Source organism: Dipodomys ordii, unplaced genomic scaffold, assembly GCF_000151885.1.
Source record: "Dipodomys ordii isolate 6190 unplaced genomic scaffold, Dord_2.0 Scaffold6, whole genome shotgun sequence".
Classification (NCBI taxonomy): Eukaryota; Metazoa; Chordata; class Mammalia; order Rodentia; family Heteromyidae; genus Dipodomys; species Dipodomys ordii.
The window spans coordinates 7509506-7532152 of NW_012267222.1; the positions used below are offsets into that span (position 1 = coordinate 7509506).

Here is a 22647-nt window from a genome sequence, read left to right on the forward strand (position 1 = left end):
CAGACTTTCCTGCCTGGGCTGGCTTTGAACTGAGATTCTCAGATATCAGCCTCCTGAGTAGCTAGGATTACAGGTATGAGCCACAGGCGCCCGGCTCCTTTCCATGTTTTTATAATTCATTTATTTTTTATTTTTGTCAATAGTGGGGCTTGAACTCTGGGCCTGGGCGCTGTCCCTCAGCTCTTCAGCTCTAGGCTAGTGCTCTACCACTTGAGCCACAGCGCCACTTCCGTTTTTTGATGGTTTATTGGAGATAAGAGTCTTGTAGACTTTCCTGCCTGGGCTGGCTTTGAACCATGATCCTCAAATCTCAGCCTCCTGAGTAGCTAGGATTATAGGCATGAGCCACTGGAACTCGGCTATATTTTTATTTTTGAGATATGCTCTAACTGGGGTTGGGAAGGTGGCTCAGCGGTAGAGTGCTTGCCGTGCATGCAAGAGGCCCTGGGTTTGATTCCTTAGCACCACATAAGCCAAAAAAAAAAAAAGCCGGAAGTGGCGCTGTGGCTCAAGTGGTAGAGCTTTAGCCTTGAGCTGAAGAGCTGAGGGACAGCGCCAGGCCCAGAGTTCAGGCCGCATGACCGGACCCCCCACCCAAAAAAAAAAAAAAAAAGATATGCTCTAACTGTTTAGTCCAGGTGGGCCTGGAACTCAGTCCTCCTGCCTGAGCCTTCTGAGTGCTGGCATTACAGGCTTACGCAGCCTCACAGCACATTTGTAAGGCTTCTTTTTAATGTCAGTACTGGGGCTTGAATTCAAGGCCAGGATGCTTCCCTTAGCTTTTCTGCTCAAGGTTGATGTTCTATCACTTCAGCCACAGCTCCACTTCTGGCTTTTTGGGAGATGAGTCTCATGAACTTTTCTGCCCAAACTGGCTTTGAACTTCGGTCCTCAGATCTCAACTTTCCAAGTAACTAGGATTGCAGGTGTGAGCCTCTGATGCTCAGCTTCCTAAGAAGGTCTTTATACCCTGCTTTTCCTGTGTGTTGCAAAACCCACACAGTGGACACATGTAGGTCACTTTGTGCCCCTCTGTAAGTCTTTCTAGGGCTGGTTCCGAGATGTGCAGCTGCCCGCCTTAGAGGAGGTACACTTTTGGTTTGACTCCGCTTGACTTCGTTGGTCTTGGGAGCAGCTATCCCTTGCATTGCCCAGCATGGCCTGTCAGCTCCCACTCCACAGTTTCATGGTTCCCAGGTGTTAGGTAGACAGTAGAGCCCTTCCATTTCCTGATTGTGAAAACGTGGAGCATTCTTTCTCCAATATTAGTTGGAAGGACTTGTTCTTTTCCTTCTCTCTCACCACCTTGTCTCCCTCCTAGAAGGGAAAGGGGTATCTAGGGTACACGTGTGGAGCCTATTCCGAGCAGGAACACGGTGGGCTAAGGGGGGTCTCCAGAGACCCTGCCTGCTCATCAGGGACCACAGGTCTTCTGACCAGTGTTCTTGACTCTCAGGGTTTACTGCCTGGAAATGCGTGAAGAGCGGCAAGAGCGGCTGAGGTTTATCGACAAGCAGCTGGAACTCTTGGCTCAGGACTATAAACTTCGAATTAAGCAGATAACAGAGGAAGTGGAAAGGCAGGTGAGAAATGAGGAGGCACTGTGGGGACATTTGGGCACAGAGTTGAGTCCAAGATGCTGGAAAAAATGTCAAGTAAGACCTCCTTGTGATAGGAGCCTTCAGAGCTTTCCGGAGGGAAGTGGCGGCCTTGTTTCAAGAATACAGAGCTTCTTCTTGGCTTCCCATACTGGGACAAGGACCTGGGCAAGGGCCTGTCCTTTGGGCCTCTGCCGTGGGTCAGCTAAATGTTGCTCAGATCCTTCCACCTCAAAAGCTTTGGTCCCTTAAGTGAGCAGAAGAGACTGTTTCACACAGCAAGCGAGACACTTAGTCTCTCATGCTGCAGGATGGAGTCATGTCTTCCTAATATCTAACGGTGCTTCCCTTGGCTGCAGGTGTCCACAGCGATGGCCGAGGAGATCAGGCGCCTCTCTGTGCTGGTGGACGAGTACCAAATGGATTTTCACCCTTCTCCCGTGGTTCTCAAGGTTTACAAGAATGTGAGTCAGCCCTTGAAATTCTTCATTATTGGGCAGAGTCACATTCAGACAACCGTTTAGCCCTGGCCAGCCTGTGTCAGGGCCCCTAGTAGTGAAGGTAGATGCCTGGGTCCCCTTGGTGGGTCTGGCTGACCATCCTCTTACCTCCTCATCCTGTGACTCACAGAAGGAACTCCTAAGAGAGTGCTGCTACTCTTCTTAACCTCTTTGTGCTGCTGCAGGAACTGCACCGCCACATAGAGGAGGGACTGGGCCGAAACATGTCTGACCGCTGCTCCACAGCCATCACCAGCTCCCTGCAGAGCATGCAGCAGGACATGATAGGTCAGTGCACGGGAGAGCTGGGGACTTGGGCCTCTGGGGCTGCCTGGGGTCAGGTCAGATGTCACTGTCCATGGTGACTCAGCACCTGCAGGTTCTGGGTGTGTGAGTGGAGAATCCGTCACGGGCTGTGGTCTCACCCTGCTCCTGCCATGCACAGGAGGCCCCAGTGTTGGCAGGTTGGCGCCTTGGGTTGCACAGTTCTCGGGAGAGCTGGCCGGCCTGACACAGTGAGGCTGTGCCATGGCCCCACTCGTGGTGTGGCTTCCGGGCAGAGCTGTTCATAATCTCTGGCAGCAGCTGGCATGGCCATTGTTGCTAAGGCATGGCAGTGGTAAGGCTCAGGCCCCAGGTTGATGTGCTCCCTCCCCATTTGTGTCCCTGACAGATGGCTTGAAGCCCCTCCTTCCTGTGTCTGTGCGGAATCAGATAGACATGCTGGTCCCTCGTCAGTGCTTCTCCCTCAGCTACGACCTGAATTGTGACAAGCTGTGTGCTGACTTTCAGGAGGACATCGAGTTCCACTTCTCTCTGGGATGGACCATGTTGGTGAATAGGTTCCTAGGCCCCAAGAACAGCCGTCGGGCCTTGATGGGCTACAATGACCAGGCAAGCGTCATTCCTCACCCTGAGGTATCGAGGGAGGTCAGGCTTTTCCCTGACTGCAGACATGCGCTCAGCTATATTACGGGAGTCCCCAGGGCAGACCTTGGTGGCCACCAGGGCTCCTGTGTGGCAGGCCACAGTCACACCAGTGCCATAGCTCAGCCTAGACTTACCCTGATTACAAATGTGAGCTGAGTTGTTTTTCTAATTTTAAAGTAACTGAGTATTAAAAGTAAGTAGGTATGGCTTAAGTTGGTAGTGTTTGCCTGATATATGTGATGCCCGGGGTTCAATCCTCAGTACCACATTTTTTTAAAAAGATTTTAAAACATTTCTCTCAGCCAGTTGGGTTTCTGCTCATGTGAAGCTGATTCACTTTTTTTTTTTTTTTTGGTGCTGGTCCTAAGACTTGAACTCAGGACCTGAGTACTGTCCCTGAAGTTTTGTGCTCAAGGCTAGAACTCTACCTCTTGTGCCACAACTCCACTTCCAGCTTCTATGGTGGTTAGTTGGAGAAAAGATTCTCATAGACTTTCCTGCATGGACTGGCTTTGAACAGCAATCCTCAGATCTCAGCCTCCTGAGTAGTTAGGATTATAGTCAGTGCTTGGCTCATTCTCCATTTTTGCCTATGGAAAATTGAGGAGCGACTCTGTCCCTGTGCTTGCCCCCCTGGCCCCGTGGCTCACTGCGGGCTCATTTGAATAGGAAATGCTACATCCTTCTCACCCTTTGCTGCCTCTCTCCTAGGTTCAACGTCCTGTACCCCTGACACCTGCCAACCCCAGCATGCCCCCACTGCCACAGGGCTCGCTCACTCAGGAGGAACTCATGGTCTCCATGGTTACCGGCTTGGCCTCTCTCACATCCAGGACCTCCATGGGCATCCTGGTGGTTGGAGGAGTGGTGAGTGAAGTCCAGTTCAGGAATGGGCAGCACAGTTCTGGAGGTGGCCCCACACCAGCTCATCACTCCCCAGTGAGCAGAGAGGTTTCTTTCCTGGGGCCCCCAGATCTCTGACAGGCATGGACTGTACCATAAGGAACCTTCGACAGTACAGCTCCTATTTCCCAGATGAGGAACATCTGCAGTGGCTCATTAGGGACACACATGGGGACTTGGCAAAGAAACATCTCCATTTGTAGCAAGGGCTTAAGAGGAAAAGAGGCTATGCTGAGCCTTGAGCCCTCTCCCAAGGCCTTGGTAGCAGGCTGCCCTCCAGTTCACTGCGGGTCTCCCCATGTCCTGACTGAAGACCAAGCAGCCAGAATCCCTTAGACCTGAGCTTTTCGTGATGATATGGGCAAATTCTCCTGTGCATGTCAATGGGTAGAGTGGTGGTGGAGGGTGACTGTCCTGCGTACATCTCCCCCCTGCGGGGCCCCCCTCCCTCGGAGGCAGCAGGTGCCACATGGTTCCATTTAGCATACGTGATAACAGCCACGACCTGAGAGACGGACACTTGATGCTTATGGAGCCCTTCACAGCATCTTGTCCACCCCCACAACCCTGCCATGCCTCTTTTGTGAACAAGAAAACTGGTGGCCTGAGGTCACAGCTGGTGCCCAGCTCTGCACCCTGTGCCCAGCCAGCTCCTGAGGCAGGATGCAGAGTTCTGCTGGTGTTTGTCATCCAAGTGGGACGCCGCTGCAGAACATGCCAGCATGGCGTGTCAAACATGCATGAAACCCCAGGTTCTATTCTCAGCACCGTAAGACAAAGCAAACCTGCTTACCTAGGTCACAGGTTTGGTCTTAACCCACACTTGGCATAAGTCATGTCTCGTGTCTGACACCCAGGTTCCCTCGTTTCCAACTGGAGATAGTCCCTGCCCCTTGGCCTCCCTGGAGCCAAAGGAGATAGGAAGAAAAGAGCTCTTAGTGGAACCTTAAGGCTCCTTGGGTGGGGTTTTGGGCATTCTGGGAGTGACAGGCCCAAGAGGACAGGGATGGGGGACAGAGGGCCTCTGCTCCCAGCTGACCTTGCGTCTCTGCAGGTGTGGAAGGCAGTGGGCTGGCGGCTCATCGCCCTCTCCTTTGGGCTCTATGGCCTCCTCTATGTCTATGAGCGTCTGACCTGGACCACCAAGGCCAAGGAGAGGGCCTTCAAGCGCCAGTTCGTCGAGTATGCCAGTGAGAAGCTGCAGCTCATTATCAGCTACACCGGCTCCAACTGCAGCCACCAAGTCCAGCAGTGAGTGGCCCTGGTCCTCAGGGAGGGTGCTCCTCTGGGTGGGGTCACCTGAGTCCCCTTCAGCCTGACGTGAGAACTGCTGTGCCCAGGGCATTCTGGGTCCTGGGCCTTTGCCTGTGTTGTGTCAGCTTTGAAGCTGGGGATGGGAGTGGGGTCTCAGACTATCCAGTATCCTGGGGCTGGGCCCAGGTAAGCCCCAGTTCCCCAAGCGGGAGGCACAGGAAGAGGAGGGACATGCCCAGTAGTTTTTTTAAAGACCCTTAAGGGGCCCTGGGCTGTGGATGCAGCAGTGAAATCTTAGATTAAAGCCTCCTCATGGTACCCTGCAGGTTGGGGGACCTATTTTGCCTGATCAGTGCTCACATCCTGTTGTATGGCAAAGCCTCCACCAGCCACTTCAAGCTACCTTTTCACTTACCTCTCCAGCTGTTTGGGCTAGTTGCTGTCTCTTGGGGTCTCCTTTTTCAGTATAGAACACAGCTGAGATTTGGAGAGTAATGCCTTGTCTCTTCCCCTCATGCCCAGGTGGGCTGGGGTGGGGTCAGAGTTCCTCATTGTGGCCAGGGCAGAGCCACTGCTGGGTTGTGGCAGGCCTGCTCTGGGTGAGTTGGCATGGAAGGGGGCCTGCCTAAAAAGTTGCACACCCAGCTGATGCCCTCTCTGTCTCCCACAGGGAACTGTCTGGGACGTTTGCACATCTGTGCCAGCAAGTGGATGTCACTCGGGAAAACCTGGAGCAGGAGATTGCTGCCATGAACAAGAAAATTGAGGTTCTTGATTCACTTCAGAGCAAGGCAAAATTGCTCAGGTGAGGCTGGCTCAGAGGGCGTGAGGCAGCAGCCCCCAGGGTGCAGCCAGGCGCTCTGGGGCTCACCTGCCATCTTGTGTCTTGAAAGTAGATACCAGTGCCTCCGGCAGGGATTTAGCTTATTTGTGTCAGATGATCGTCAGGCACTGCTGGGGGACAGGCAGTGCTAGCCCTGGAAGCTCAGCACGACACAGCTCCATGGCCCTCGTGGACTTGCAGTTAGGGGCGAGGTAGGCCCAGACCACGCAGCCTTAGCATTTTTCCTGTGCTGTCTCACTCAGTCTTCACCAGCCCTGAGGGGCAGGAGAACGAGCCATGGGACATGGCACCGAGGGTGTGGAGTGCACAGCAAGCTCTGTTCTATGTGTTGATCTCACACTGCTGGACCCCCTGCCCAAATCTTGTCCAGTTTCTCTCTGAGCCCAGAAAGCACTATGTCCACCCACGGGGACAGGATTGGAGCCAGGCCTCTGGATACACAGAGCTTCCACTAGCACTTTGCCGGGAAGAGTGTCAGTGGGGGAGGAGGGGTAGACTTGGCTTCTGGTCCAGCACTTACTCAGCTGCAGTGTCTCATTGTCCTTACCTGTGAGGTAGGAGTACGATTTCATGACCACCATAGCTGCATGTATGTGGATGAGCTCTGGTAAGTCCTCCACCTGTCCAGCTCATGGAAACATCGGCACCTGGGCATTCATACTTCTTGTCCTGCTTCTGATGTCAGGGGCCTAAGGGGCCAGAGCCGAAGGGTTTCAGCCGCAGTCCCAATCAGATTTGTAGACTTTCCCTCCCTGTGTGGGTGGACATCCCCCTACCTCCCTAGGAAGGCCTTTTCCCAGGATGCTGTTCTCTGGGGCAGCCGCTGTGCAGCTGCTTGGCCTTGGCAGGGGCTGTGAACTGGAACCCCAGGCCTGAGCTTGTTATGAAGGAAAGGCTGGCTTCCTGTGACTCAGAGACTTGTCCCTGGACTTCAGGAAAGCAGACATGGCTCTTTCTTTTTCTCATTTGTAAAAGGGGATAAAGAGGGTTGCTGGATGCTGGATGCTGGTGGTTCAGACCAGTAATCCTGGCTACTCAAGAGGCTGAAGTCTGAGGATCTCAGAGAAGTGTTTAAGACTCTTATCTCCAATTAACCAGCCCCCCCCCCAAAAAAAAAGGTAGTGGGGAGGTGTGGCTCAAGTGGTAGAGGCCTGGCCTTAAGTGAAAAAGCCAAGGCTGCTAGGTGCTGATGGCTCTTGCCTGTAATCCTAGCTGTTCAGGAGACTGAAATCTTAGGATTGCAGATCAGAGCCAACACTAGCAGGAAAGTCCATGAGATTCTTCTCTCCAGTTAACCACTAAAAAGCTGAACGTGGGGCTGGGAAGGTGGCTCAGTGGTAGAGTGCTTGCCTTGCATGCCTGAGGCCCTGGGTTCGATTCCTCAGCAACACATAAACAGAAAAAAAAAGCCAGACGTGGTGCTGTGGCTCAAGTGGTAGAGCGCTACCCTTGAGCTGAAGAGCTGAGGGACAGTGCCCAGGCCCAGAGTTCAGGCCCCACAACTAACAACAACAACAAAAACCAAAAACTCAGGGACAGCACCCATGCCCTCAACAAAGCCCTAGGATGGGCAAAAGAAAAAAAAAAGCCAGAGCAAGGAGAACCTTACTTCAAACCTGAGCACTGGCACCAATAATACCCCCCTCAAAAAAACAAGCTGGGTGCTGGTGGCTACCCCTGTAATCCTAGCTACTCAGGAGGCTGAGATCTAAGGATCGCGGTTCAAAGCCAGCCCGGGCAGGAAAGACCATGAGACTCCTATCTCCAATAAACCACCAGAAAACTGGAAGTGACGCTGTAGCTCAAGTGGTAGAGCACTCGCCTTGAGCTGAAGAGCTGAGGGACCAGCGCCCAGGCCTAGAGTTCAAGCCCCACGATCAACAAAAAAACAAAACAAAACAAAACAAAAAACCCTGAGCATTCTAATCCTAGCTGCTCAAGAGGCTGAGACTAAGGATGATGGTTCAAAGCCAGGCCGGGCAGAAAGTCCTTGAGACTCTTATCTCCAATAAATTACCAAAAACACTGGAAATGGAGTTGTGGCTCAACTAGTGCAGTGTTAGCCTTGAGCAAAAGAAGCTCAGGGACAGAACCCAGGCCATGAATTCAAGCCCAGGACTGGTCAGAAAAGAAGGGGGAGGGGAGCGGGTAACTAGCAGATCAAGTGAGGGTATCTGTAGTGTCCTTAGAAGGGCATGTGGGGGACAGTGCTGGTGTGACCTGGCCTGGACTGTCTGGTACAAAGTAACCATGTCTTTGCAGGAATAAAGCTGGCTGGTTGGACAGCGAACTCAACATGTTCACACACCAGTACCTACAGCCCAGCAGATAGTGGGCAGCGGGGGGCGGGGCCACCCACCCTCAGAGCTTACGGCCCCCAGGGCATGCGCCTCAGTCCCCGGCCACCACTGAAGAGGAAGAAAACACCCACTGTCTCTTGCCATTTTGAGCCCTTCACCAGTTATCCCGGCCCCTGGCCTGCTATTGCAGGAAGAAACTCTGTCTCCCACCCCAAAGGAAATATATATCAACACGCGGAGAGCATGGTACCAAGGAGTTGTGGCAAGGCCCTTCTCTGCTTTCATTGAAGATAAGGGATCTCAGATGTCAGCTCTGCCCTTCATGGTATCAGGCAGACACCCCACCTTCTCCACCCATACATACCTGCCCTCCTTATACCCCAGGGCACCGTACTACGATGGAGTGACTGGATTTTCTTCCCGGAAGCATCTAACCTAGTTCCAGGAAGGCCTGGGCTCACCTGGCAGGACTGTGGCTTGTGTTGTGTGGCCTGCAGCTTCAGCACTCTGTCCTGCTGTGGACAGAGTTAATGGTTTGGTAGCCAGGCTTCGCATGGAGCCCTGAGGCAGCCCTGTGCATGAGGGGTGGGATGCCTCACAGCCAGCCAGAGTAGTGGGAGGAGCTCAGGAGAGGGGGCGTGGTTGGTGGGCGTGGTTGGGAGAAGGTGGTGCTGTCAGAGCTGGGGGAGGGGGTCATCCTGAGGAGGCCTTGCCGGCTCCCTCCCTCTCGTTTCAGTCCTTGGCCTGCATAGTTCTGTGTTATTACTGGTGAGGACTGCTTTGGGTCAAGTGGCAAAAGTATGTAGTAGAAGGGACGGTGAAAGATGGAGACTTGGCATCAGGCTGGGGCAGGGGTCCCCACCCAGCATGGCTGGAGAATGTGGTTGGTACAGAATAGGGTCTCCACCTGACTTGCTCTGAGGGGATCATGGGCCTGAGAGCCCCCACCCCACCAGCTAGATTGCATCCCCACCTTACCTCAAGCTACTCTTGGCCACCGGTTCTCTGGACCGTTCCCTGTGCTGGTGACTGCAGTGATCACCATACAGCCTGAGGAACCCAGCTTCCGTCCTCCCGCTCACCTGCCTTTCAGCTTCGCCAGTTCCCAGAGCTTCTCCTGATATATCAGGCCTCGTGTTGACATTGAGAAATGTTCCCTGCTGTTGAGTTTTGGGATTGCCACTGGTCGGAGTGGGAAAGTTCTGGTCGTCGTCAGTGTTCATGTCCCAGAAAGATGAGCTTTTGGAGAAAAGGTCAGAGCAGAGAGAGAGTGCTGAGACCAGAGCCCCAGGGCGCGGCTGTCCCAAGTGTGGGAGGTGGGGGGTGGTCCAGCGAAGGGCGTGTCCTGGAGCACGTCAGGAGAATCAGTGTCACACAATCCCAAAGAATTCATGTTCTTTTTAAAAAACAAAATGATTTAGAATAAAAATGGATTTGTTTTCAGTGTAGCCCCTTGGGAATGAGTGAAATTTTGAGTTTCTTATACAATAAGAGACATTAAATTTGTACCACCAAGGGAGAGACCGTTTCTGAGAGAAGCGAGTGGCTCAGGGCACTTTGATTTCTGACTGCTGACCTTGCTGTTTTCATGTTCACTTCCTGGAGCGCAAGACATGTTTGACGTGAGTTTCCCTTTGACCTATGTAAGGTGATCTATGTGTCTGAATTACTCCTGTACCATTGCTGATAATATTGGAAAGAAATAAAACCCAGTTGGAACCCTGTGTGAGCCCACTGGCAGCTGGCTGTCCAGCCTGAGAACCAGTGCCCACCTGACCTCCAGGGGCCAGGGCACCCAGAGGGAGCCCTTCAGATCCTCTCTGTCCCAGTTTGCCTTCTGAGAATTTGCCGTGACATACCTCCCTCTCACCCCTTTTCTTTTGGAGGGCCTTGGGGAGTGGGTTCCCTGCCCTTCCTCACCTCTCCCTTTTGAGGCCCCAACCCCTGCCTGTCCAGTCCCTCAGCCCAGCCTCCTCCTCCTTGATTCCCAGACTACAGCAGATAAAGGCTGCATGTTATACGCCGCCACTCCTGTCTCCTAAGTCTTCCTTGACTTGGCCTTACCCCACTTCTACCACATCACCCCAGGCTGACCCCTACCCTCCTCTGCTCTTTGTGACATTTCTGGGCAGCAGCCCAGGGTGGCCTTAGTACCTAGAGCTCAGGACTGCTGCGGCCTGTGCTCCTGCCGGAGTCCACCCAAGTCGGCCCTCACCCCACTCTCCTAGTCAGTTCCTTGCTGTTCTGTACCCTGTGCAGGGCTTCTGCCCTTGGCCTCAGCTGGCCAGCTGCCTGACTTCCTGCTGCAGGCCCAGCTGACTCACCCTCTGTCTCCAAGTTGGCTGAGCTGTCACCTTGGAAAGTGAACTCAGACCACCCTGTTGCTAGTCTCCTGTCCTTCCCCAACATTCGCCTCCATGATGAAGTCTGTGCTTCATTAAGTCGTCTTGACACAAAGAAACATGTTCTGTCTTTGTTATCTCCTGCTTGATGTACACGTGCTAGGCAAGAATCCAAAGTTTGGGTTTATTGACTTTTTTTTTTTTTTGGTCAGTTGTGAGGCTTGAACTCGGCCTGGGCGCTGTCCCTGAGCTCTTCAGCTCAAGGTAAGCGCTCTACCACCTGAGCCACAGCACAACTTCCAGTTTTCTGGTGATTAATTGGAGATAAATATCACACAGACTTTCCATCCTTGGCTGGCTTTGAACCATGATGCTCAGATCTCTGGCTCCTGAGTAGATAGGATTACAGGTTTGAGCCACCAGTGCCCTGCTTGTTTTTTTTTGTTTTTAATATAGTGAGGTTTGAACTCAAAACCTCATGCTTGCTAGGCAGGTCTTGAGCCACCTCCCCCCATTCCCCCACCCCCCTTTATACCAGGCAGCTGGACCTACATCTGACACAGAGACAGAACTTTGTAAAACCTTGATTAATGACCTTGACAACATAGGCCACATATTTATGAGCCCTCTGTCAATGGGGAGTGAGGGCAGAGCTACCAAGTGCTATAAGAAACCTGTTTATGGGTATAGTTTTTTGTAATTTACTGTTATTACAGAGTTGATGTACAGAGGGATTACCATTAGATGAGTCAGGCAACGAGTACATTTTTCTTTTGTACAGTGTCTTCTGTTCCTTCATTCTTTCCCAGTCCCTCCCTCCTGTCTCTACCCATGAACTGTATAGTTCACATTCATCAGTGTCCAGTGAGCTCCACTGTTGTACTTTTTCTCCCTTTCTCCCTTGAGCTCTGTGCTCTTTCCCCCACCCTCCCAAAGATATACACATGACTACAATATACATAAGGTAAAGAAGACAGAATCATACAACACTGAAAAAAGTCTTCTGTTTCCATATCCTGGAGTTTGTTTCAGTACATATATCACTTCATATAAATAGGAAGAGCATTTAGGCACTGTGCCTTTGTGTTTCTCCTAAGAGTATCCTCTTTTAGTCTCACAACGTGTAGCTAGGATCCTGTATAATTTGTCATATATCCCTCCTTGTGCATTTTAGATCTAATTTCTTCATATCAGAGAATATGCACCACTTGTGTCTCTGAGCTTGACTTACCTCACTTAACATGATTTGTTCTAGTTTTTATTCTAATGGCTATGTAAAAATCTATTGTATATAGATACTTTTTTTTAAAATCATCTTGGGGCTTGAACTCTGGACCTGGGCACTGTCCCTCAGTTCTTCAGCTTAAGGCTAGCACCACTTGAGCCACAGCACCACTTCAGGTTTTCTGAGTGGTTTACTGGAGATAGTCTCATGCCTTTTCCTGCCGGGGCTGGTTTTGAACCATGATCCTTAGATCTCCTGAATAGCTAGGATTACAGGTGTGAGCCACCAGTGCCTGGCTAGATACCACATTTTTAAAAATCCACTGGAATTGTGGGGCATCTGGGCTGTTTCCATATCTTGGTTATTGTGAATAGTGTGACAAATGAACATGGATGTGCAGGTGTCCTTATCATATCCTGGCTCTTGATGTTCAGGGTGGGGCCTGAACTCTGGGTCTGGGCGCTGTCCCTCATCTCTTCAGCTCAAGGCTAGCGCTCTACCACTTGAGCCACAGCGCCACTTCCAGCGTTTTTCTTTTTGCTTATGTGGTGCTGAGGAATCGAACCCAGGGCCTCATGCATGCAAGGCAAGCGCGCTACCGCTGAGCCACCTTTCCAGCCCTTTAAAGACATTTAAAGCGTAGTTTTAAGGACTTTTAGGGACAAGTATACCGAGCATTCAGCACTTAACCCATTCAGCTCCGTTGTGGGTACTGAGGCTCAGAGAAGAAACAGACCAACTTTAATCCAACTTTAATCCAAACCCCTGGGTGTGGTGGTAGGTGTGGGGAGACTGATTTTGGACTGTCCCGGCCACTCCATCTCGTCGCTCGTCGCGAGCTGCTGTCCCGTAGACGCGGCAGCGCTGGCCTTCACGCACAGGTACGATGCGGCTGCGCAGGCCCGCGGAAAGGGCGCCACACGCGGGCGCCTCGCGGACTGTCGTACACACATCGTACACACAAGCCTGGACTAGGCGCGCCTCCTCCGCTGCTCCAGAGCCTCGCATTAATACCTCCAGAAACAAAGCAGTCTTTTTTTTTTTGGTCCAGTCATGGGGCCTGAGCTCTGGGCCTGGGCGCTGTCCCTCAGCTCTTCAGCTCAAGGCTAGCACTCTACCACTTGAGCCACAGCGCCACTTCCGGCTTTTTCTTTTTGCTTATGTGGTGCTGAGGAATCGAACCCAGGGCCTCATGCGTGCAAGGCAAGCGCTCTACCACTGAGTCACCTTCCCAGCCCAACAAAGCAGTCTTGAGCACAAGTACACAAGAAGCGTGCACCGCCGCCACGGCCCGTAGCAACCCGCAGCTTCCGAAGCCGAAAACTGCCGCAGCCCTCGCGGCGAACTCGGCTGACCAATCAGAACCCGCTCCTTCGGGTCCCGCCCATTCCTAAATTGGACCTCGCGTCCTCGGCCTCAGACTCTGACCAATCAACTGTGAAGGATGCCATCAGTTCCGCCCCCAAATTGAAACTACCGCCTGGCTCCGCCCCAACGACCAATCAGAGGCCTCGGGAAGGCCCCGCCCCGGGGCGTGGCGAGAGGAGAACCGAGCGCGGAGCGGGCGGCGGCTGGTCGAGTGGGTGTGGGGCTTCCGGGCGGTGAGTGCCGCGGCCGCCGGGCTGAGGAGGAGGGGAAGGAGGGGGGGGAAGGGTCCCCACGTGCGTCCCCGCCGGGGCGCTCGGGCCTGCGGAGGCCGACCCCGCTTCCCGGGTCCGCCCTCGCCCGTTACCTCTGCCGGCCTGTCCTCCGGACGCCCCCCTCTCTGGCCTCCGCGCAGGTCGGCCTTCGCGAGCGCGGCGCGGCCGGAGGGGAACCCAGCCTGCCGGCCGCGCGCTTCACTCCCGGCGGAGGCCGACCTCGGGCCGCACGGGCGTGGCCCCGAGTCTCCGGACCAGGTAACGGTGGGGCCTGCGAGTGTGTCCCGCCGCCGGGAGGGCTTCCCCGGACGCCTCCCCACTCCCGGCCCCGGTGCCAGGCCTGGCCTGGCGTTCACCACCCGGTTGACGTGGGGCAAGTTCCTAAACCTGCTTCCTGGTGAAAAGCAAAGCTGAGGCTGCAGAGCATGCCTAGCAAGCTGCAGCCCCGGATTCAACACCAGCGCTGACTCGACAGCAGTCACAAGCCCCCCAAACGATGACTGCCAGAGTGAAGATTAAGAGGTGTCTGTGACCCTAAAATTAATTAAAAGAAGAGAGGGAGGGAGGAAGAGGGAAGGCAGGAACGGGTTAGGAATCGAGCTGCAGGTACGTTACATATACATTTGCAGACTGCCACTGGTTCCTCTGTAAGTCAGGGAGTCTCGATTTTCTAGAAAGGCCTTAGGGGAAGTTGCTCTCTTGAGGGGCCGGATCCCATTTACTAATACAGATGTGCTTGCTATGTGACTAGCACTGCTGCCTTTTTTTTTTTTTTAATTTTATTTTATTTTATTTGTGAACAAACTGTACAGAGGAGTTACAATTGCATGGGCAGGATAATGCGTACATTTCTTACCAAGCATTGCAGCCTCCTCCTTTGTTTACCCTTCCCATCCCTTCCCAGCCTCCCCCCTGCTGCCTTTTTTTTTTCCCCTTTGTGCCAGTCCTGGGCCTTGACCCTTAGCTTTTAAGCCCAAGGCTGGCACTCTACTATTTGAGCCTCAGCTCCACTTCCAGGTTTTGGTAGTTAATTGGAGATCAGAGTCTCATGAACTTTCCTGCCTGGCTGGCTTCAAACCATGCTCCTCAGATCTCAGCCTCCCGAGTAGCTGGGATTCTAGTTTATAAGCCCCTGGTGCATGGCACTCCAGTTTTTCTTTTTTTCCTTTGCCTGTTGTGGGGCTTGAACTCTGGGCCTGGGCGCTGTCCTTCAGCTGTTCAGCTCAAGGCTAGCGCTCTACCACTTGAGCCACAGCGCCACTTCTGGCATTTTCAGCTTATGTGGTGCTGAGGAATCAAACCCAGGGCCTCATGCATGCAAGGCAAGCACTCTATCATTGAGCCACCTTCCCAGCCCCTCCAGTTTTTCTTAATCAGGTAGTTATTGCTACCCTGCTCGACAGGTGAAGGAAATACGCACAGAGAAGTCATGTAATTTGCCCAAGGCTGCACAGGAGAATTCCAGAAAGGAGTTGGAATCTGGGCCTCTGGCACCAGGGTGCCCTTCCCAGCCTTCATGATGCCATCTTGGCTCCAGGTAGAACCCACCCCCCAGTACCTACAGTGAGGGGTCACCAATGCCGAGGTTGGAGCTAGGGGCTGTGCCTGGCCTGGGAGAGACCAAAGACCTTGAGCAGCTTCGGCTGCTCAATCTGGAGCTACTGAAGCAGCTGTGGATTGGGCAGGAAGCTGTGCAGCGTTCGGTGGCCAAGGCCTTTGCAAAGGTGAGTGGCTACCGTGGGACCCCTGGGGGTGGGGGAGGGGCTGCCTCGCCTCAGGATGGTGCCCAGGGTCATCTTGCCCAACTCACTCACTTTATATAGATCTTGGGAGGGAAGGGACCGGGCCGAGGGACACTGCAGAGACCACAGCAGGAGGAGGCCCCTGGACCCAGTGCAGGCAGGTCAGGTGGGCGCTGGCTGAGCCACCCCGGGGTGACCTGGCTCATCTTCTCCAGTCAGGACTGGACTGTCCCCGACGTTACAACTCAGAGATACCCATGTATCCAGATACGTCCTTAGCCTCCCCCAGCACCTCCGGCTCACGGGACAGAGGGCAAGAGAAGGACACAGAGGATGCCCTTGGAGACGACCCCCATAAGAGGGCCTGGCTTGGCAGGGCCAGCTCCAGGGCGGCCTCTCTACCACCTGCCAAGTACCAACGCCCAGAGTCTCTGGACGTACCGAGGTTCCGCTCGGCTTCCTTGCCTGTCCCCAGGGAATGGAAGGAGCCGGCACCTTTAGCAGGGCCGGGAGACCTGGAGCTCCCTAAGGCACAGACCCCAAGGTCCAGACGGAGCAAGCCATTCAAGGTAACACTGAAAAATTTGGGCATCCACCCATGGGGCTTGCTTAAGCCTTAGTTTTCCTATCTGACAGAGGTACTCCTCATCGGTGGCCCCTGTAGAAGGAGAGCCTTCATGGAGGTGCTGTGTGTAGCACCAACAAGTGATTCCTGCTAGTTTTTCAGATAGCACAGTGGGAAGTAAGACGATGATGGGCCCCATTGTAAGGCAAAGCCTCCCCTAAAAACTAGGGCCACAGCCGGGCACTGGTGGCTCACACCTGTAATCTCAGGTGGCTGAGATCTGAGGATCATGATTCAAAGCCAACCAGGGCAGAAAAGCCCATGAGATTCTTACCTCCAATTAGCTAACAGAAAACTGTGGCTCAAAGTGGTAGAGTACTAGCTTTGAGTGATGAAACTTAGGGGCTGTGCCCAGACCCTGAGTTCAAGCCCCACGATCAACAACAAAACAAAAAAGAAGAAGAAGAAGAAGAAAAAAACTGGGGCAAACCTTTATCTTCTGGGTCTTGATCCCTCAGCTGAGCTCCAGGACCGAAGCTGGGGTATAAATTAGGACAGCCCCTTTGTTCTTCTGAGGAGGGGTCCCCTTTGGGCTGGGCTCGCTGTCCTAGCCCTTGCCCTTTTGGCCTCCCCAGCCCACAGTGACCTTCGGCCAGGGGACTGCAGTGCCTGAGAGAAGCTGGCGCCTCCGGCCATACTTGGGCTACGACTGGATTGCAGGTAAGGCCCCTCCTAGCCAGCAAGAGCCCCTGGCCTGGAAGGGGGACAGGCCCTGGCTGGGCGAAGCTAGGCACAGGCCGCGTCTCTGGATGCATGAATGAGTCAGGGTTGCTGCATTCTGAGTGCAACTCCACCTGGACCATCTCTTCATTTTCATGCCCACTTCTCACCCCAGCCACCTCAACAGCCTCTCAGCTGGTCTTCCAGCCCCTTCTGCCTCGTTACTACCCACTTAGTTCAATAATGCAGAGTAACATTCACCACTTGAGGCTGTTCCTTTTGGTGATATTGGGGTTTGAACTCAGGTTCTTATGCATGCTCAGCAGGAGCTGTACCCCTGGAGCCACTCTGCCAGCTCATTATGACCTCTTTTTTTTTTTTTTTTTTTTGTTTTTGTCCTGAGGCTTGAACTCGGGGGGGGGGGGGTCGGTCCTGAGGCTTGAACTCGGGGCCTGGCACTGTCTCTGAGCTGCTTTTGCTCAAGGCTAGCACTCTACCACCTGAGCCACAGCTCCACTTTGGGCCTTTTCTGTGTATGTGGTACTGAGGAATCAAAACCCAGGGCTTCATGCATGCTAGGCAAGCACTCTACCACTAAGCCACATTCCCAACCTGGACAGTCTTACAGACTTCTCTTTCTGATCTGGCTTGAAGCTATGCTATTCCTGATCTCGGCTTTCTGAGTGGCTACAGGTGTGAGGCACCAGTGAGTACCTGGCTTTCAAGGTTTTAAATATGGGAACAAAGTTATGTCACTCCCTTCTCGGACCTCCCCAAGATTTTCCCCAGCACATACTATCAGTGCCTGAATCCTCACTCTGCTATCTGGTCTACCTGGCCTCTGACGATCTACTTCTTCATTCTGGCTTCACTGGTCTCCTTGCCAGTTATTGAACCAGGTGTTCTTTTAACTACCTCAGGGCCTTTGCACCTGCTGGCTCCTTGGCACTCAGAACTCAGTTGCACTGATAGGCCTTCTGCGAGTGTCATGCCACAGGTCAGCACCACCCAGCACAGCCTGTGCCACTTCTTACCACTCTCAGGAATGGTCTCTGGACAAGTACGCTCTGAACTGCTGGTTTCTTTATTCCTTGGGAAGAAGGCAACCCTTACTGAGCAGAGATAGGGCTGTTGGCCTGTTCTCCAAGGGAGCTCGAATTTTGCCTGGCACATGACAGGTTCCATGGTGGGCTCTGGGTGCTCTGAGGTGTGGAGGTTGAGTCGCCCGAGTGTTCTGTGCGGTAGCTGGGATGCCACAAGGTCGTGGTGATGCAGACACCACCCCTGCCACAAGGACTTGCTGGAATCGCAGCTTCATGGCTTCTTTTTTCTGGGAAGGGGGACGCCGCTTCCCTGCCCTGAGTCCATGTGGATGCCGCTTCCTCCTTTCCCTCAAGCCAGCCTGCTGGTCCGCTCCAGGGCCCAGGCTCACATCCCTGTGTCCCGCCACCGGTACTGGCCTGCCCCACCTCTGCTTCCTGGGATTCCAGTCCCCTCGGATGCCACCACCTGTGTCATCATCTACATCTCCTCCTACATCATCTGCATCTTCTCTCCTACATCACCTACTACAATATCTCCATCTCTCATCACCATCCTTTCCTATACCTCCTCCATCACCTCCATCATGTCCTGCATCGTCTCCATCTTCTACAATGTCTGCTTTAGCTCCATCTTGTCTCCTATATTACCGCCCGCATCATCTCTTACGTCACCGCCTGCATTGTGTCTGACACCAACTCCTGCTTCATCTCCATCACTTCTGCATCATATCCACCATCATCCTGGACATCACCCCCTGCGTCATCTTTCCTGCCCCGTCTCCTCTGTCGTCATCTCCATCATCTTCTGTACTTTTATCTGACGTCATGGCCTTGACCATCTACATCATCTACCTTGTCTCCAGCATCGTGTTGCCCTGTGAGGCTGAACACAGGAGAGTGCTGGAGTGAGCCTGCAAGCTGGTTTTGTGGCACGCTCTGGGGTTCTGGCCCTTGTCCTATGAGCTTTGCTGTCCTTCACTCCTACTGATTCCTCTACTTCTCAGAATAGTCCCACAAGGCAGGCGCTGCAGGATTCTTGGTGACACGGGCAGCTGAGGCCTGGAGAGATAGAACCTTCCAAAACCACACCGGGCCTGGGCAAGCTGCTGCCATCTTTCTCATCCAGATGAAACAGGAATAGACGTCTGCCTTTGCCCGTGTGCTCCAGTTACAGCTCCGTTTCTTGGCCTTCCTCCCCCCCCCCCTTTTCTTTCCCCTCCCTTCTTCCTTTCCTCTTTATTTGGCCTTCTACTCTTGCTTGGCTTTCTTGCTCAAAGCTGTTGCTGTACCATATGAGCCACATCTGCAACCCAGTATTTTGCTCATTAATTGAAGATGGAGTCCATGGACCTTTCTGCCTGGTGTAGCTTTGAACTTTGATCCTCCAGGTCTCAGCCTCATGAATGGGTAGAATTACAGGCAGGAGCCTTGGAACCCGCTCCCCTCACCCCACTTTATCTCTAGCACCTCTAACTCACACCAGTCCCCCGACTTCCAGACTCGGTTATCCCAGCTTCTCACATTGCCATGGTTGTCTTGTCTTTTTTTTGGCTGTGGGGCCTGAACTCTGGGCCTGGGCGCTGTTCCTCAGCTGTTCAGCTCAAGGCTAGCGCTCTACCACTTGAGCCACAGCACTACTTCCAGCTTTTTCTGTTTATGTGGTGCTGAGGAATCGAACCCAGCGCCTCATGCATGTGGGCAAGCACTCTACCACCGAGCCACCTTCCCAGCCCCATAGTTGTTTTCTCTGTTCCCTAAGCAACTACTTGAAGCTGGGAACTTCATAAAGAAAAGGAGTTTATCTAAAGGTTCAGGAGCATGATGCCAGCATCTGGTTGGCCTTGCGGCAGCTCTGGCCATGTCACAGCCCGCAGGTAGCATTATGCCTGTGGCGTGTGCAGGAGAGAAGGGACAGTCATATAGCCAGAGAAGAAGCAAGAGAGCCATAAGGCCAGACTTGTTCTTTCTATAAGAACCTACGAAGGCCGGGCGCTGGTGGCTCACGCCTGTAATCCTAGCTACTCAGGAGGCTGAGATCTGAGGATCGAGGTTCAAAGCCAGACCAGGCAGGAGAGACCGTGAGACTCCTATCTCCAATAAAGCACCAGAAAACCGGAAGTGGCGCTGTAGCTCAAGTTGTAGAGCGCTCGCCTTGAGCTGAAGAGCTGAGGGACAGCGCCCAGGCCCAGAGTTCAAGCCCCACGACCGACAAAAAAAAAAAGAACCTACGTACCCATTGCAAGAGCTGATAGGTCTTATGAGAACTACATTAAAAGTCTCAGACCTTTCTGTCATGATACTCAGATCTCAGCCTCCTGAGTAGAGGCAAGCACTCTACCACTGAGCCACCTTCCCAGCCTCTCCATGAGACTCTTATCTCCAGTTAACTACCAGAAAACCAGAAGTGGTGCTGTGGCTCAAGTGGTAGAGCACTCGCCTTGAGCTGAAGAGCTGAGGGACAGTGCCCAGGCCCAGAGTTCAAGCCCCACAACCGACAGAGATGAGGGTCATCTAGCTTACCTAAAATAATGTTTGGCCCATGGGATGGGCCATGTCAGAATTGTGTCCTCTCCTAATTAGGAGCAGCAGAGCACACAGGTGTTAAGCAAAGCTGCAGGCCCAGTGATTGATAGGTTCTGTCCAGTCTGTGCAAGGCATAGCAGGCCCCAACCAGGGCTTTGTGTCCCCATCCTCAGCCAGTGGCCTTGGCTCTTCAGCTCCTGATGTTTTGCCCACACCAGGGTCTCTGGACAGCGCCTCCCACATCACCGATGAGCCCGAGGCTTTCTTCTCCACGCTACAGAAGTTCCGGGAAGCCAACAAGGAAGAGTGCATTCATGGTTACACCGAGTGAGCAGTGGCAGGCCGGGGCGGGCGAGGGTGGCCAGGGTGCTCCGCTGCCTGCCCACCTGCTCAGCGCTCTCCTCTCCCAGAGGGCAGTCCCAAGGCCTGCACGGGGACGGCGCCGAGGACGACCACCAGTGTGAGTGTCCACTTCCACCGGGCCAGATGGCCCCGCCCACCCACCCCGGCCCAGCTCCCCGAGTGGAGATCTTGGCAAGACTCTCAGTTGTTGGGGGCCTCAAGGGAAAGCCTGGGGAGTGGATCCCTCTGGAAGGTTTTGCTCCCCAACTGTAGGAGTGGGCTTCTTGGGTCCCAGAAAGAGAAGGAGGGGCCCTTGCTTCCCAACAAGCTGATGGCCAGTGTGCACGCACACTACCTGGAGCTCCTGCTCAGGGAAGCTGCTCTCCGGCCTCACAGGTGTGTACTGCTACCGCCTCAACCGGCGCTTGTTCCCGGTGCCCGTGGATCCCGGTGCCCCCTGCCGCCTGTGTGGGACACCACGGGACCAGCGGAGCCCCGAGACCCTGCGAGAGCCCGCACAGGTCAGGTGAGCGCCAGAGCCTGACTCCTGATGCTTTTTATTATTTTGGTCAGTCGTGGGGCTTGAACTCTGGGCGCTGTCCCTCAGCTCTTCAGCTCAAGGTGAGTGCTCTACCTCTTGAGCCACAGCACCACTTCCGGTTTTTCAGGTGGTTTATTGGAGATCAGAGTCTCATGGACTTACCTGCCCGGGCTGGTTTTGAACCGTGATCCTCAGATCTCAGCCTCCTGAGTAGCTAGGATGACAGGCGTGAGCCACTGGCGCCTGGCTGATGCTCTTTTTAAAAATTTATTGTTACTGTAAAGGCGGTGCACACAGTCCTGCTGCTTTTGCTGGGGTACGGGGTGAGGCGGGGCCCCTCCCCCATCAGTGTCTCCTTACACCCCGGCACAGGGTGAGCGTCCCGCTGTCCATCCTGGACCCCCCGCACCAGTACCACATCCACCGGCGGAAAAGCTATGATTCCTCCGACACGCTGGCCCTGCCCCGGGTGAGCAGCCTCACAGATCCCTGGCCCGTCTCTCTCCCCCATGCCGAGCGGAGGCCCCCACCGGCCGGGATGAGTGTTTCTCTTGCACTGTCAAGTTGGGTCCCAGTTCTTGCTCTCAGGCCACACACAGGGAGACTGAGGCAGAGCTGGCAGGAGAGCTGGATTTGAACCCAGATCTTAGGCTCCCATGGTGAATGTTGGCCAGACAGCCTCCCTGCATTTCCTGTTGTGATGGGAGGCGCGGGGGGGGGGGGGAAGGAGCGGGGGGGGGGGGGCTGGGGTCGGGGAGAAGGGAAGGATTGCCCCTTGCTGTCGTTAAGGCTCAGCCCTGGGTGTGGAGGGTTCCATGGATGCCACTTAGGTGATGGATACCTAGAGCAGAGCAGGGTCACAGCGCCCCATAAACATCTGCACCCCTTCACCCAGCTTCCAGTCACCCCCAGGTGGCCAGAATGGTAGGATCAGGGGAGGGGGAGAGTAAGGGGATGCAGACCAGTGGTCCTCCCCCCTCCCCGGGCTGAGGACCCCTCTTCTCCACAGCACTGCCTGCTGGGCTGGGGCTCCCTCCCTCCCACATCTGAGCGGAGATCAGCTCCTCAGAGCCTGGATCTCTGGTCCTCAGTCTCCTCCAAGGCCCAGCACCGGACGCTGTCAGCCACTACCCCTTCCTACCTGGTAAGGGCCTTTGGGTGCCCTGGGAGGGACGGGTCTGATTCGAAGGAGGACATGGGGGGGGTGCGGCCTCATCCACCTTCGTCTCATCTGCCTTTGCCCCCACCCCCCATGATGGTGACCCTAGCTCCAAGACACAGGAGGGGCTGAGGCTGGAACTAGGCAGGGCCCGCCTCCCATGCAGTGCTGTGCTCCCCGACCTCTCCCCATCTACTTCCCAGACCCTGCGGGCGCCACCCTCCACTCCAGTCTGGTCAGAACCCTAGGTGCCCCGCAGCAGGGCCCCAGCAGAAGCTCTGAGGTCGGCTGCCCAGAGGAGGAGAGCACTCCTGCCCGCCAGGTGCCCAGCCCCATCCCTCACCAGGCAGGACCTCCGCCTGCCCTGCCCTGCCCGCCCACATGCCTGCCTGCCCACCCTGTGGCTTCAGGAGGAGGAGGGGATTCCACAATCAGTTTGTAAATAAAATTCAGGACTCCACAGCTCCTGCTCCCCT

At 54.3% G+C, this 22647-nt stretch overlaps 2 protein-coding genes across 13 annotated transcripts in view; both read left to right on the forward strand.

Moving 5' to 3' along the window:
* The window catches only part of Mfn2 (mitofusin 2), a 30857-nt gene extending 20804 nt beyond the window's left edge, over positions 1-10053 (forward strand). The window contains exons 5-12 of the mRNA XM_013031887.1: positions 1457-1583; positions 1958-2062; positions 2284-2386; positions 2772-2992; positions 3740-3895; positions 4986-5182; positions 5856-5990; positions 8292-10053. Of these exons, the coding sequence (XP_012887341.1) occupies positions 1457-1583; positions 1958-2062; positions 2284-2386; positions 2772-2992; positions 3740-3895; positions 4986-5182; positions 5856-5990; positions 8292-8361 (1114 nt within the window). The 3' untranslated portion in view covers positions 8362-10053. The remainder of the gene's footprint in view (positions 1-1456; positions 1584-1957; positions 2063-2283; positions 2387-2771; positions 2993-3739; positions 3896-4985; positions 5183-5855; positions 5991-8291) is intronic.
* A 3380-nt stretch (positions 10054-13433) lies between these two features.
* On the forward strand, positions 13434-22647 carry Miip (migration and invasion inhibitory protein). 12 transcript variants are annotated; one of them, XM_013031131.1, is made up of 11 exons: positions 13478-13497; positions 13677-13794; positions 15074-15260; positions 15494-15847; positions 16479-16563; positions 20348-20456; positions 20540-20589; positions 20868-20997; positions 21385-21481; positions 22022-22156; positions 22375-22645. In XM_013031131.1, exons 3-11 carry the CDS (start codon positions 15114-15116, stop codon positions 22417-22419), a joined length of 1152 nt encoding a protein of 383 aa, XP_012886585.1. In that variant the 5' UTR covers positions 13478-13497; positions 13677-13794; positions 15074-15113; the 3' UTR covers positions 22420-22645. The 12 variants fall into 12 exon arrangements, with proteins under 12 accessions (XP_012886599.1, XP_012886611.1, XP_012886592.1 ...); XM_013031187.1 differs by having other exon boundaries at positions 13484-13497; positions 15078-15260; positions 22375-22647; XM_013031145.1 differs by lacking the exon at positions 13677-13794 and having other exon boundaries at positions 13434-13497.